Source organism: Thunnus thynnus, chromosome 19 (genome assembly GCF_963924715.1).
Source record: "Thunnus thynnus chromosome 19, fThuThy2.1, whole genome shotgun sequence".
NCBI classification, from domain to species: Eukaryota; Metazoa; Chordata; class Actinopteri; order Scombriformes; family Scombridae; genus Thunnus; species Thunnus thynnus.
In genome coordinates, this window is record NC_089535.1 from 6,789,192 (window position 1) to 6,804,194 (window position 15,003).

At 38.3% G+C, this 15,003-nt stretch overlaps 1 protein-coding gene across 1 annotated transcript; it reads left to right on the forward strand.

Moving 5' to 3' along the window:
* Window positions 1-8,739: 8,739 nt before the first annotated feature.
* Window positions 8,740-14,774, forward strand: LOC137170722 (betaine--homocysteine S-methyltransferase 1-like). Its single transcript, XM_067574269.1, has 8 exons — window positions 8,740-8,973; window positions 9,179-9,311; window positions 9,444-9,556; window positions 9,731-9,922; window positions 11,693-11,840; window positions 13,643-13,825; window positions 13,921-14,149; window positions 14,240-14,774. The coding sequence occupies exons 1-8, from the start codon at window positions 8,755-8,757 to the stop codon at window positions 14,418-14,420; spliced, it is 1,398 nt and encodes a 465-aa protein (XP_067430370.1). The 5' UTR covers window positions 8,740-8,754; the 3' UTR covers window positions 14,421-14,774.
* The last annotated feature ends 229 nt before the right edge of the window (window positions 14,775-15,003 follow it).

The following is a 15,003-nucleotide window of genomic DNA, read 5'->3' on the forward strand; positions in this document are numbered from 1 at the left end:
TTGCACTGACAGGCGCGTAATTTGGCACGCCCACAAGTCCAGAACCAAGTCAGTGTAAGGAGGACGAAACTTTACCCAGATTAACCCACAGAGAAGTTAACCCTTTGTGTGCCAGAGGCTCCAAAATGTAGGTCACATACCCCCCACTATAAAAAAACTAGTTGAGGATTTTAAATATATATATGTAATCCATTAATTTATCTCGATTTTACAACAAGCTGTTATTGAACCTGGTATGAAAAGCAAAAAAAAAACAGAAACAGATTCATGCTGTTAACAAAAGACAAATGTACATCTGACTACTGTAACTGTAACAATCAAACAAGTCACATCCTACAGACGACCTCGCTCTGTGGGTAGATGATAAGTTATCTTTCACATGTCGAGGAACTGACAAAATAACTTAAACACAAGCTAAACTCTCTGTACAGACACAAAAAAATAGTTTCTCTTGTGAAATCAGGAGGAAAAAAAATCAATTAAATCAACAATATTATCTGTACTGGACTATGGTGATATTATTTATATGTATGATTCAGCTACACTTATTACCTACCTGATGAAAGAATATGCTGCTGTCACTACTACATTTATACTGATCATGTGTCTCTTATACACAAACATGCAGCTTTTGGTTTTGTTTTTACATTTTTGAGAAGAACCTGTAACTGTTACTGATGATATTAATTACTGTATGAATCATTTATGTGAATACTGTAGGAAATAGAGTAGAGAAAATATGAATATCATTAAAATATAATTGTAAGGCATGTTAACATGCTCTAACATTTGACATTTTAACATATTGAGTCTGTATTCAATATTTTATTATTTTAAAATAATTACAAAACATAGGCTCAACTTTAATTTATTGCAGTAATATTAGCTTATTGTTATTTTGCATTAAACACAAGTATTATTGCATGAAAACCATAATTTTTGATCAACAAAGTATTCTGTATTACACATAAATAGATAGTATTTCATGACAAAACAAACAGCTGGAAAACTGATTGATTGACAGTTCAGTGAGTTATGATCTAGTATGCACTGAGAGGAGAGATTTGACCAGACTGATATTTACACAAAAGTGTCACTCTTTAGTATTTTTTATGAAAACAGCACACATATCTCACATTTCTTTCGCAGTTTTAGTCAAATTTTACTGCTTTACTACAGTAGATATCAGGAGTGCCTAAATTTAGTGTCCTAAATTCTAAACAGAGCTTGATTTAAAAAAAAAGGCTTTTAAAGTTTAATTTAAATATCAATCTATCTATTATTTTGTCATCCTGTATCTCTGTTATTTTCCTGTCTTGGTCTATTCTGTTCACACAACATCTATTGCATGTCTGTGCGAGGGATTCCTCCTCTGTTGCTCTGTTTTTTCCATGTTAAAGGGTTTTGGGGGGAAGTTTTTCCTTATTCAGAGGATGTTGTATTGCTGTACAGATTTTAAAACCCTCCTGAGGCAAGTCTGTGATTTGTGCTGTTGGGCTTTACAAATAAAACTTGACTTGACCAAATGTTTTGCTTCACTCAGCTGGAACAGACTGCAACAGGATATGAAAGTGGATTTCTTTGGCTGATTTGAAAGTTTTGACTGAGTCCACTGCCGACTGTGGTCAGATGTGAGTGAAGTGTTGATCTTACAGCTTGTTTTTTTTAATCCCTTATCATTGCCTTCAGATGTATTAACTGTTAAATTACTTCTGTTCTTATCCTTTACTGTGAATCTATTTGCTCATATTGAAGCACTCTGTATAAATAAAGGTTGAATGAATGAATCTGTTAAAGGTAATAAGAAAAGCCAAAACAATGAAAATAAATAGCAGCCAAACCGTTAACATGCAGAACGTAGCAGGTTTGTGTCATTTGTGCAAAAGTGCAGAATAACACTGAATTTACATTGATGCAACTTCCACGTCGCTGGTTTGTGTTGGAATCTTGTTGGTTATGTAAAGTGTAAACACTGGTCAAACACATCGACCTGGATGCTTCACAAACCCACAGAAACACGGACACATTTATCTCTTTGTGGTCCTTGAGCCTTTTATTGCAAAAACAGCCTCAAACCCTCCTGGAACAGCTGCAGCAGGTTTGAGCTGGAAGTTTATCCTGATAAGTGGTTTATATAAACACTGAAAATGAAGAGAGGAAAGACGTGTGTGTGTGTGTGTGTGTGAGTGTGTGTGTGTGTGTTTACAACAAGCTGTCATTGATTTCAAGGAAATTTTACAGATTATTTGACAAAAGAAGACCAATTCTATCAATAATAGAAAAATGATCAACTCAAGGATTAAATGAGACCAGATGTTTGAGACTTTATTTGCAAATTGAATCTGACAAATAAAATGTCTTCAGAATAGAATAGAATATACTTGAATGTCCTGTTGGGTTACAATAAATACAATACAATTGTTTTTATATGTACAATTGTTTGTTTTTGCTTGTTTATTTTTTTGTCTCGTTGTTTGTTGCTATGTGAAGTGCTATTTTAAAGTCATGTTTTGCTATTTTAGTTACTTTATATTTGAGGAAAACAAAAAAAAGATAAAATATTATCTTTAACAACACAATATACAATTCACAGATATTAACCACTAAATATATATAATGATAATTTCAGATGTAACGGACATGTAAGTGTGTCAGAGAGAGAAAGAGAAGAAAACATCAATAAAATATTTTTGTTGTCCTTATTTATTTTGTGTGTCTTATAAATATCTTCATTCAGACTCTGTTAATAAGTGATTTTCCTCATTAAAGCATCGATTTAATCACCTAGAACAACACAGATGTGTCTGTGATGATACGTCTGAACATTTATCTCGTCGGATTCGACTTGCAGACGATAAGTCAAACTTTCAGTTAATAAGTTAGTAAGTGTGTCAGCGAACGTGCACTCGACTGTAAAGTTACACAATAAAAGGTGGAGCGTATGTGCTGCTGCTATCTGTGCAGGGACGACAACATGCTGCACTGTTTGCATTTCCCAACACAAAGCTCCTTCATGCTGCCCACATAATTTACCTGATTGCTGGATATAGATCAACAGTTCAGTCACTGTGTGGTTTCATTTTCAGGTCACATTTTTAACATCTAACATCTATATTTTGTATATTTATACACTACGAACATTAGTTTCCTCATATTGAATCTTTGTGCTTCATAAACACTGCAGGACTGTGCTGTGTAGTTCAGTGTAGTGTTTACTGAGGGTTTCAGCTATGACTATGTCCTGCACTAACCCCCTTTTTTCTTTCTTATTGTGTGTGTTTTGTTTGTGTATATTAACTTTTGTGCACAGACTACAAACCAAATTCCCTCAGATAATCGAGTTAAATGGGTAAAATCACATGTGCTTAGAGAGAGATGTGTTAAAACTGTGTTAAATGTTTACACATCGATGTGAATGTCATTTTGACACAAATATTGTGCAATATTAATGCAGGAACTGTGTCAAGGTTACAAAGATGAGGAAACATGTGTAAATGAACACATTATGTTCTGTCCTTTGCTACAAACACTTAAAAACTAAACCTTAAATTAAACACACCATGTGCATGTTTATGTGTCATCTTTTCTTTTTTATTTCAGCCTTTTAATTTGATTATTTGAGCTGCAAAAAAAAGGTCCCACAGCTGGTTATTGAACCATAGATTTTATGTGATGTGCACTTTAACCATTAGGCCACAACAGTGTGTTATTACTCACCAGTTAATTCATTTCATCTCATGAAATATCACACAACATTTTTCAGTATTAATACAATTATTCAACAATACAAACTTTCACTACATTAAGCCACCTGGATGAGTCTGGGAGCAAGAAAAGCTCACATTAGCTGGAACATAAAGCACTACAGTACAGTAAATATGTACATTTTCAACACATTCCTTCTAAGAGTGAACTTCTGCCCCAAACGTGACTAAAAACCTGCTGTTTGTTCGGTAAACTGGACCAGATCTAAAGTCTGTCGGATTGCTGTTCGGTTCAACTAAGAAATAGTGACCCAAACTGAACCACAGACTTCAGACATCATGTATCTCCGTCTGTCCAGCTGCACAATTTCCCTGACCTAAATATTGTTTTAGGACAGATTCAAGCTATTGTGAACCAATCTTGAGAAACATTTGTAAGCTTTTATTACAGAAAAGAGATGACAGGAAACAAGTGAGAGAAAAATCCAACCAAAGGTCATTGACCGGACTCTAACTGGGGACTCTAACTGAAGACTTTGCCGTTCATGGCTGCCGCCTTAAGTTAAGTCTTAAGAGTTTAAAAAGATCTAAAATATACAATAATTATGTGTTTTGTCTTTTGTCCTTCCTGGAAAAAAATGTTACAAATCAATCTACACAGCTCGCCATGAACATTACAGTATATAAATGTGGGCTGATTCATTCACTTCCACAATGTTTCTCAGGTCATTAAAGATCTCTTCCAGACATGTTTTTATATACATAGTAATAAAAATACTCTTCTTTGTCTAATAATTTGTGTCTGGAATGTTTTTTTTCGACAAAAAAAGTTCAATTACTGCACTAAAAACGCCAGGCTGCAGCACGATTAGCTTCTATACTAGTTGTGATGTCACAAATCATGCTTTTGTAGGTAGGTACACGTGTTAAACTTTAAGGTTAACGCAGATAAACTTTCCTTCTTCAGCAGATGAATGTGAAAACAATCTCTGGGCATACATCATTCTGCACAGACATCAGAACGAAGAGACAACAAGAACAACACATTTTTGAGTGAAGGGGGACTTTAATGACCCTAAGCCTTCTCTGGCCCCCCTTCAGTCTAACATACCACTGGTTGCCTGGACTCAGTCTGCTGTCTGATGTGTGTATCTTGGCTGGATTGCCAGACAGTAGCATCACCATGGTAATCTGGACCGAGAGGAGAAAAACACCCTCATCTGGAGGGCAGAGAGAGACGGAGCTGTATGCATGACACTGTGTTTTAATGGCATTTATGAGGATTCAGTTTGGACACGTTTGATATATTGTCTGTGGACATGTTGTTGTAGTAAGATCTTTTTGTAGTTAAGGTGGACGAGATATTTGGTAGAATCGTCAAACATACAAGATCAATAAAGCTTTATAAAATAAGAATTGTTAGTAAGACCTGATGATGGTCTGATAACTGAAACATTTGTCTCGTCACGTTCTCACTTCAGCACTTTTTGCACCATTTAAGCATCTTTTGTAAATAATATATAATTTCCTTATTGTGGTCTCTTGGGTGTGTATTTGTATGAATTTTAAACAGTATAAAGATTTAATGTGCGTTCCAACACCCATGATACCAAACTATTTTGTATGCCAGAAGAAGATTTAGTATGTCCCAATACATAGTAGGGATGTGCAGAGAGCCCAGTATTTGTATTTGTATCTGTATTTGTTGAGGCAGCAAAATTATTTGTATTTGTATTCAAATAAAAGTGGAAGGAGGCTTAAAAATCCTGTTAAAATCAGTGTTCATGAATAAACTACCTTACAAAGGAGGTCCCCACACCAGGTCTTGAACTGGAGTCTCCCAGATCATAGACGACTGCACCGACTACTGAGATAAAACTTTACTCGTTGCCTCATAGCAGACAGACCTCTACCTATTTATACACCAATAACACAGAGACAGCACAGCATGTAACATGTAGGGAAGAACTTCAAAGGTGATTATTTCTTGGCACTTTTAATTTATTGCCCATTTGACATGTTTTTTTTCTTCACTAAAACAAATATTTTTTAAAATATCTGTATGAAACAAATATTCATAAAAAACTCTCTATTTGTGCTTTGCTGCATAACGTATTTGTATTCTGGCACACCCCTAATACATAGTCTGTCAAATGCAGTATGCCGAAAGTACCAGGATGTCCTACTACATTCAGTCGCGTTTTGCAGTATGTGAGCCAGCAAGCTTTTCTGGCCCACAATCCTCTGCACAGCGGAAGATACGTCACATCGACTGAGCCGCCGAGAGCACAGACCAATGACAGCACGTTGACAGCGCAATGACAGAAGCCACAATGGCAGATGAAGTGTTGTAAGCGTACTGCATGCAACAGTATGTACTTTGTAAAGGCAGCTGCACGTACATACTAAAAGTAAAAAGTATGTAATTTGGAACGCAGCATTATTTTTCAAAATGGATAATTTACTCCAAAGTATAGTTGTAGATATTAATAAAGGCCTTGATTTTAACTATTTTGCTTGATTTGACCTCTTCTCAAACTTTGACGTCACCTCGACTCTCCTGTTAGCTTTGCTGCACATTTTAGGGTGAGACAAATGAAACCTTTATCATTCTTCCTCGCACATGGACTCAGATGACCTCACATCATTCCCAGCATACACTGTAAGTCTGCACACTTTCAACCTGAGCACAGCTCTACTCAGCCAGAATAATCACCCTGGTTGTTCAGGGTGATTATTTTTGACAGGGTTTTACCCTTTTTTGGATATTTAATGTCCATTTTTTTATTATTTCTGGGGTCTTTTGTGAAAAAAACATCTAAAATGTCAACAAAACATGTTTAAAAAATGTCAAATATAGCTTAGAATAAGATCAACATTTGCATTGTTGTCAGATTCTGATGTTTTATTAAAATATGGGGCAGTGGTGGCCTAAAAGTCAGAGGTTAAAGAGGTGCTTGTGACCAGAGGGTTGCCGGTTCAGTCCCCCAGACCGGCAAGTTAAATCTGGGTGAAGAAAGTGAAGAAGCCCCTCCCTCATTACCACCACCGAGGTGCCCTTGAGCAAGGCCCTTAACCCTAACTGCTCCAGTAGAGCTGCTCAGCGGCCAGCAGATTAGACTGTGGTTGTACTGGGCAGCTTCCAGGTATGAATGTGTAACTGTGTGGATGTTATCAGGGCGTTCTTGGAAAACAGAACATTGCTCTCCAAGAAACTCCTCTGAATAAATAAAGATTAAGGAAAACGTTGGGTTATTCCAAATCCTGATTTAAAGATGAACCAACTGTTGGAGGAAAAAACCTGAGTAACTAAAGATCAGATGCCCCCTAGAGTTCAGAGACGGTTAGTCTCTTGACTGAAGAAACCAGGTAAATATACCTGCATACAGTTTACTGTGGTGATAATATGGTAATGAGGGACAGATGTAGGTTATAATTGTCTACACTCCAAGGTTACAGTATGTCTTCAAATGTCTTGTTTTATCTGAAACAAAGAGAAGTTTACTATGACGTGTGACAGTGAAATGCATCAAATCTTCTCATTTGAGAAGCTGGAACCAGCAGATGTTCAACATTTTTACTTTAAAAAAATTACTAAAACAATTATTCAATTACAAAAACAGTTTACAATTAATTTTCTGTCAACAGACTAATCGATGAATCGTTGCAGCTCTACATTTTACCTCGTAAGGCCCCAAATTTTTATTTTTTTTTAAATGATGCAATCTGAGGAGAAAACATCACTCTTTGGTTGAACAGACTGTAGCTTCATTTTCTGGGGTCATAAACCTCTAATGTAGCTGTGGTGGAAACTCAGTGACATTCTGTTATCTGTTTCAAAGACGGCACAGAGAAATAACTTCTGGTGTGTTGACTTATCTCTCTCCTCCCGTTGGCCTTATGTTGGATCAGGAATGATCGCCTTGTTCCAGTCATGCAAAACAAATACAGCTGAAGCTCCTCCATCACCAGCCTGTCTGCAGCTCTGTAGTTATCCCCTCGTTAGGCAAGGCAGACAAAAGAGATTCAAACTCGTACTAACAATTAATTCTTCTGTTTCATATAGTTTCCATAAAGGCTTGCGTGCTTTTCATACAGTAAAACATTAATTCTTGATGGTGGTTTTTTTGTGTGGCAGAGCAGAATCAGCACGTTGCCTTCAGGGTCACATGATAAAGATATAATGATTTAAACAATGTCTTAAGACATATGAAAATACTTTCTCTGAGAAAAGTATAATTCCATCAGCCTAAGAAGTACTGCCAATATTTTTAATTTAAAAAGTTACATTGCTGGACAGTCAAGTCAATTCTCAGAAAGTTTCCACTTCACATTTTTGTGTAAGTTAAGCATACTGGGCCTTGATTGGCTCCAAACTAGTATCGATGTCACAAATCATACTCATATCTATGCAACTCAGAAACTTTCCACTTTCAGCAGATGAATGTGAGAACAAACATTCTGCACAGTGAAGCTCAAACATCCAAGAAATGTGAGCTTTTTTTTTTTTATTTGAGTGGAGGGGAACTTTAAGTTAAATTTATATTTCTTTAATCATTTTACAACACATCAGAGCTTATAAAACCGTGCTTTTTCATTCACCACATGTTTCTGATTTCTGGTGTTGGGATGTTTCCAGAAAAGAACATATTCATGTGATTTTCATTTACACCTACGGCTTTATCGCTGTTACCCTCTAAATTTACACACCATGCAAAAACCTTAAGTGCCTCAGAGAATAGTTTAAATCAAAGTCTTTTTATCTCTGGAAAATCTACATTTTTTTTTAAAATCAGCTGATGGCAAAAGGCAGTTAAACTCGATAATTATTTTCTATTCTGTGCTTTTCTGCGTGACTCTCTGAATCTTTCCACTGATCTTATCTTCCACTTATCTTATTCTCACCCACTAAAACACATAATCATCACACTGATTTATTGCATCCAAAACAAAACCCTAAACAAAGTGTTATAATGTCCCAAAATATCGATAGAGCTACTCCTGCATTCCTGTGGTATCATGAACAATAGATTCTCCTGTGCAAACTGTGATGGAGGAGATGGGGGAGGAGGAGGAGGAGGGGGAGGAGGAGGAGGGGGGAGAAGATGAGAGGCAGGCGGTTCTAGTGACATCACTAGCACCGCACCCCTTTTGGATTATAAATGCAGCATGGATGCCTTCACAAAGCCCTTTCCAAACTCAGAAGGACGCCGTAGCTGATAGAAGAGGGCCGGTCACTGCTGCAATAACCATGGCACCAGCAAAGAAAGTAAGTCTGCACAACAAGATGAGAAAATAATTGGTTTTAACTTTAATGTGCACAAAAAACCGCAAAATATTTAGTTGAACTTTGGCTGCATTTTGCTCACTTGTGTGCGAAAGGAAGTTTTTGCAGACTGTCAATCACCAAATGTGACAAACTTGTGTGCGTTTCTGTGTTTGACTTGCTTGTTGCACGCCTGCATTACGCGCAGGGCATTTTGGAGCGTCTGGATGCAGGAGAGGTCGTTATCGGGGACGGAGGCTTTGTCTTCGCCCTGGAGAAGAGAGGTTATGTGAAAGCAGGACCGTGGACTCCTGAAGCTGCTGCCGAGCACCCTGAAGCCGGTACTGCTCCTTTCCCTTCTTCTTTTAAGCGTAATATTTCATAACGTGCATCCATTGGTGAGCGCTTCCTGACCTGTTCATGCAGTTTTTGCGCCTGATGAAATGTTCAATGGGCTGTTTGGTTTGTTTCAGTGCGGCAGCTGCACCGGGAGTTCCTGAGGGCAGGCGCCAATGTCATGCAGACATTCACTTTCTACGCAAGCGATGATAAGCTGGTGAACAGAGGCAACACTCAGCGCTTCACTGTGAGTACCGTTTTAATCTATGTGGCTACAGCAGCTGCTCACAAGTCTCATGGTGATGGCAACTTGGCAGCAGGTTTTGGCAAAAACTCAACTGCAAAAGATGGAAGCAGACACTTCATGTTCTGCATTGATGTGAAAATTTGATCCCACTTTCTTTCTCTTTTTGACCTGCAGGGGCAACAAATAAACGAAGCAGCCTGTGACCTGGCCAGGCAGGTGGCTAATGAAGGTGATGCTTTGGTGGCAGGTGGCGTCTCCCAGACCCCCTCTTACCTCAGCTGCAAGAGTGAGAATGATGTGAAGGCCATCTTCAAGAAGCAGATGGATGTCTTTGTCCAGAAGAATGTGGACTTCCTGATTGCAGAGGTATGTTGTCAACACTAGAGATGCAATGTTAGGGTGACTTTTTTTAAGCAAATGTGCCAAACATTTGCAGTTTTCAGCTTCTTGAAAGTGATAAATTCTGTTCTTTGTGGCATCCGTGGACTGTTTGGACAAAAGACTTTTTAAGGCAACACCATTGACTCTGGGAAACTATAACGGGCACTTTTGCATATTTTTGCATGGGTAAATTTAATTGATGTGGCCCCAGTCAACACAACTTTTTTCCTCCTGTAGTAAAGCTGCTGTTTGGGATGAGATCAAACAGCTGACAATTAAAGGGATTCTCCACCAATTTATTAATTTACTACCATCAAGGTTGGAGATGAACTCATTTAAAAACGGTCAAAATCAAAGCAGTTGAGATATTCTGGCTTTTAGTCTTTTGTTTGGGCAAAACTTCATAGAAGTTGGATCCTACATCTCCCATAATGCAACCAATAACATATATTCATTCGACTTTCCCTCCCTGATAAATATACACTTACAAACTCCACACACTTCGTAATCATTTTAAGTCTCCAAGCTGAGATAACCGACATCATCAGAGTAAATCTTAATAAAACTTCTTCAATGCCACAGAAGATATTTATACAGTTGTTTTCACAGGCTGACTGGTTTCCCCCATGACTAGTAAACTGACCATATATGTAAAATTGGTGGAGTATCCCTTTTTTTTTTTTTTATTTTATTTTCTCAAGCCAAAGAAGGAGACACCTGTTGTACTCGCTCAGACTCCAGGTAACTGCGGTCATGATATCTACTATAGGTGGGAACAGACAGCGGTTATAATCAGCATTTCAACATGATGCACATGCTGCAAAATTACAATCATTTGAAGTGTTCTCTCTTAATTACTTTACGAGGACATGCAGAGCTGCATTAGATCACTGCCACATGTATCAGTAAACTATTCATACCCTTTCAAACACTTCGTTATACATACATGTTTCGACAAAGATGAACCAAACCTGGTCAGTGCTGATCCTTCATCTACTGGACACTTGGGGGCAGCAGACACAACATTGATATCATCCAGTTACCTATTTATACATCAAGTCCATATAGAGTGATATGCATTCATTTGGAGTCATGTTTCTGGACAGCTGGTGAATGCTAGTCTAATATTCACCTGTTTTAGCTCAGTTTTGGTGTCCACTACCTCCTGAAGGAAATATCTGCCTCTTAAGATGCTCAGTGCTGCACTTTGTTCACCAGATAGTCTCTAACTTTGTCTGTCTGCAGTTTGGTGCTGAGCAGGTAGCAAACAAGTGGGGTTTTTTAAAGTTTTGTTTTGGGTTTTTTTTTTTTAAACGATTGTTAGAGCCTTTTTCAAAAATTTTGATTTTTTTTTTTTTTCTAATCAAACAGCTGCCTGCTCGGTCTGAAAACGACCCTGAGAGCGGCGAGAATTAATCAAAACTGTAAAGTCTGGGGCCATAAATCAATGAGTTGAAAGCTGCCATAAATCTACATAGAGCTGAGTTGTGGGTTCATTACTACTAGCGACTCCTTTTACATTGAATATCGTAATTTGACTCGTCGTCGTCATAAAAAAAATATTGCTTATAGCAGGAAATGAGGCTGAACTCTGACATTCTGGAAAATATTGCTTGTTTGTCCACCAGTGTCAATTTATTTTTCTTACTTTGCAATTAATAATGTGAATACAAAAATAGCTGTTGCAGCTTAAAATAAAATTAATAATTACATTATACTGATGTTAACCTGATTTATTTTTGTGTTTTCTTGCAGTACTTTGAGCATGTGGAAGAGGCTGAGTGGGCAGTCCAGGTTCTGAAGACCTCCGGCAAGCCTGTGGCTGCAACTATGTGTATCGGACCTGAGGGAGACCTGAACGGAGTCAGCCCTGGAGACTGTGCTGTGAAACTGGTCAAAGCTGGTATGAAACTTTCAATTTACTGTATGTGAATTCCTATAACACTTTTTTTTCCTAAAAAGTCACATCCTATAATGGTTGCACAGCCTCTCACTTGAGCATTGCATCATGATGGGAACTGTGGAGAAACTGGGGTGAAGCCTGGTATTCGCAGATATGACTGAAGCAATATCAACCTCACAGACAAACAAATGGCTGCTTCTTCCAAAGTCTTATGATCCCAGAATGCACGGACAGATAATTTTCATATCTTCTATTCAGTTTTCATACACGTACAATATGAGGAAATTATTTGCACTTAAAGGGACACTCCAGCACTTCCATCGATGCAGTAGAGGCCGAGAGATCCTGATTTTTAGACCCTAGTATGAAGCTCCAAAAAAGCTGGATCCTACATTTCCCATAATGCAGTGCTGTAGGATCTTTTCATTTCTACCTGATAAGCCCACATCTTTCAGACTCCAGGAACCCCGTTTGTAACACAAGCTTTCTGTAGCTCAAACTGAAATAACTCTGATGTGTAAATTGGAATTTCCTTTTTAAAATATGACTTTGGCGCCATCCTGTGGTAGTATTGCTGCGCTTTCATCTCTCTGTGTGTGGCCAGCTGGTAACACAACACGAATGGGCTGAAAACAACAGAAACACTACACCAATTTAGAGCTGCAGTGATTAGTCAACCAACAGAAAATTAATCGCCAATTTTTTTTTTTTTTTTTCTTAAAGAGGAAATGCTAAAAAATTCTCTGGTTCCAGCTTCTTAAATGTGAATATTTGCTGGTTTCTTTGCATCTTTGGTTTTGGGAAAAGATGATCACTATTTTCTGACAAAAGTTAGTTGCGTCCATACACCAGTTTTCACTGAAACTTTTACCATCAGCATAATTTAAAAGATTGCTTAATTACAATTTTTTTTACTTTACATTTGCTCGTATGAGTGTCCCAAGTCAGGTTCACCAAATTCTCAACTGCAAAAATGTTGTAAATTGCTCGTTTCAGGCTGATGAATGTCACCTGTTCATGAGGAGGTGTGTGTTTTATAAGATTTGATCATTAGCATAATGAACGCCCCTAAAACTGCAACATAAGGCTACATGTCCTGCTCTGTTTGTGGGCAAGTTTCATTCACACAAAGTGAGAATAAAAGAGGAATTTCAGAAGAGCTCCAGATCCTGCTTTTGTAAATCAGCTAACAAAAACATAACAATTATCAGTCTCAGTAGACATAATAGGTGACTCAAACAAAAAGACAATAATACAGCTGCCAATGACGCATCAGAGCGGTGCTTAACTGTGACAGAAATAAAGAGAGAATATATTGACATGAAGTTAAACGCTTAAAAAATGTTTCTAAAAGCAAAGCGCTCCGTGACTAATATAAGAGGCTGCAACAGAAGAAGATACTGAACGGAGACCGTCGGAAACACCCTGCAGCTGTTTACAACAACCACTGTAATGTTGCTGTGCCAAAACATACCAAAAAAATCCAAATACATAAACCATGGCGATCATAATATGGTGAACAGAATATTCAAGTTTGTTTTAGTTGGTTGAACTCCAAGTTCATTCCTCATAATTTTGATGTCCATTGGTGAAGAAAGGCAGACTTACTTTTCATGACTCGTACAAAAGGTCTAGACTTATAAATATTGTTTGTACCAAAGAGAAAATTTGGTGAATACCAGTTAAGACCGAATCTAGTCATTCATGTGGTTTTTGCATGAGACCCGCTGTGGCTTTAACGTTGCCTAAATAACATTCTCAAACCCTGATTCAAGTTTTCATGTCTTTGTCCTCTTTTGTAGGAGCTCAGATTGTCGGCATTAACTGCCACTTTGACCCCGAGATGTGCGTGAACACTGTGAAGATGATGAAGGAGGGAGTGGAGAAGGCAGGACTGAAGGCTCACTACATGACCCAGCCGCTGGCTTACCACACTCCTGACTGCAACCGCCAGGGATTCATTGACCTGCCAGAGTTCCCTTTCGGTATGTGTGTGTGTGTATATACACGCTCCGTCCAAATGTTGACATGGTAGAAAACTGAGATCATAACACAAAGTCACGTATAACTTTTCAAACAGGTCTGGAGCCGAGGATCCTGAGCCGATGGGACATGCAGAAATACGCCCGGGAAGCGTACAATGCTGGCATTCGTTATATTGGAGGCTGCTGTGGATTTGAACCTTATCACGTCCGTGCCCTGGCTGAAGAGCTGGCACCTGAGAGGGGTTTCCTGCCTACTGGTTCTGAGAAGCACGGCTGCTGGGGAAGTGGCCTGGAGATGCATACAAAGCCCTGGGTCAGAGCCAGGTACCGATCCGTCTTTCTCCTCGCCTTTTTTCTGTCAAAATGCCACCAGTTTTTTTTTTTTTTAACTTATTCCCTTATTTCTTTTTTTAGGGCCCGTCGTGACTACTGGGAGAAGCTGAAGCCTGCGTCCGGTCGTCCCTTCTGCCCCTCCATGTCCACTCCTGACGGCTGGGGTGTCACCAAAGGCCACGCTGACCTGATGCAGCAGAAGGAGGCCACCTCCCCGGAGCAGCTGAAGGTGCTCTTTGACAAGGCCAACAAGGGCCACTAAGCTCCCCTCTGAGATGCTGACAGGTGGCGTGTGAGAAGGCATACTCACACATTCCCTTAAGTTTACATACCAAAAAGATTACTTACCAAAAAGATTATGCTGAAGTTCTTTGTCTTTTTAGGATCTTTTTTTTTTTTTTACTGTGTAGAAGACTGATATCATATGCTGACAATGTAAGTTTCCAGCCTTACAACAAGCCTTGAGTGCCTGATTCAGTCAGATTATCACATCTTTGAGCCTTATGAAATTACTGTGACTAAAAAAAACTCCTTTAACACTCCAAAACTGCCTGAATTGTGTCTAACAAAAGAATTAATTCATGTGTAGCAATAAATTTCCAACTAAACAAACAAAGTGTATGTTGTGTCCTTTTATAGATGGTTGTAATTTTAAGAGTACTCCACCAATCTTGCATTGTACTCCTATAACGCTGACAGACTCAACAATGGACAATTTGTTTGTTTTTCAGTTGTTTTTTTTCCAATTCGTTGATTTACAACAGTTTGGTCATCCTTGCATTATGATATTATGCAAATCTTGGAAGCTAAATCAAATTGTGATTGTGTAAGATATCAAAAGTTAA

What these genes read in the sequence shown, in the direction of transcription:
- LOC137170722 (XM_067574269.1), top strand. Translation starts at nt 8,755, where the DNA reads ATGGAGGAGATGGGGGAGGAGGAGGAGGAGGGGGAGGAGGAGGAGGGG. An exon ending in CCATGGCACCAGCAAAGAAA is followed by an intron (nt 8,974 to 9,178) that starts GTAAGTCTGCAC and finishes CATTACGCGCAG; the next exon opens with GGCATTTTGGAGCGTCTGGA. An exon ending in TGGACTTCCTGATTGCAGAG is followed by an intron (nt 9,923 to 11,692) that starts GTATGTTGTCAA and finishes GTTTTCTTGCAG; the next exon opens with TACTTTGAGCATGTGGAAGA.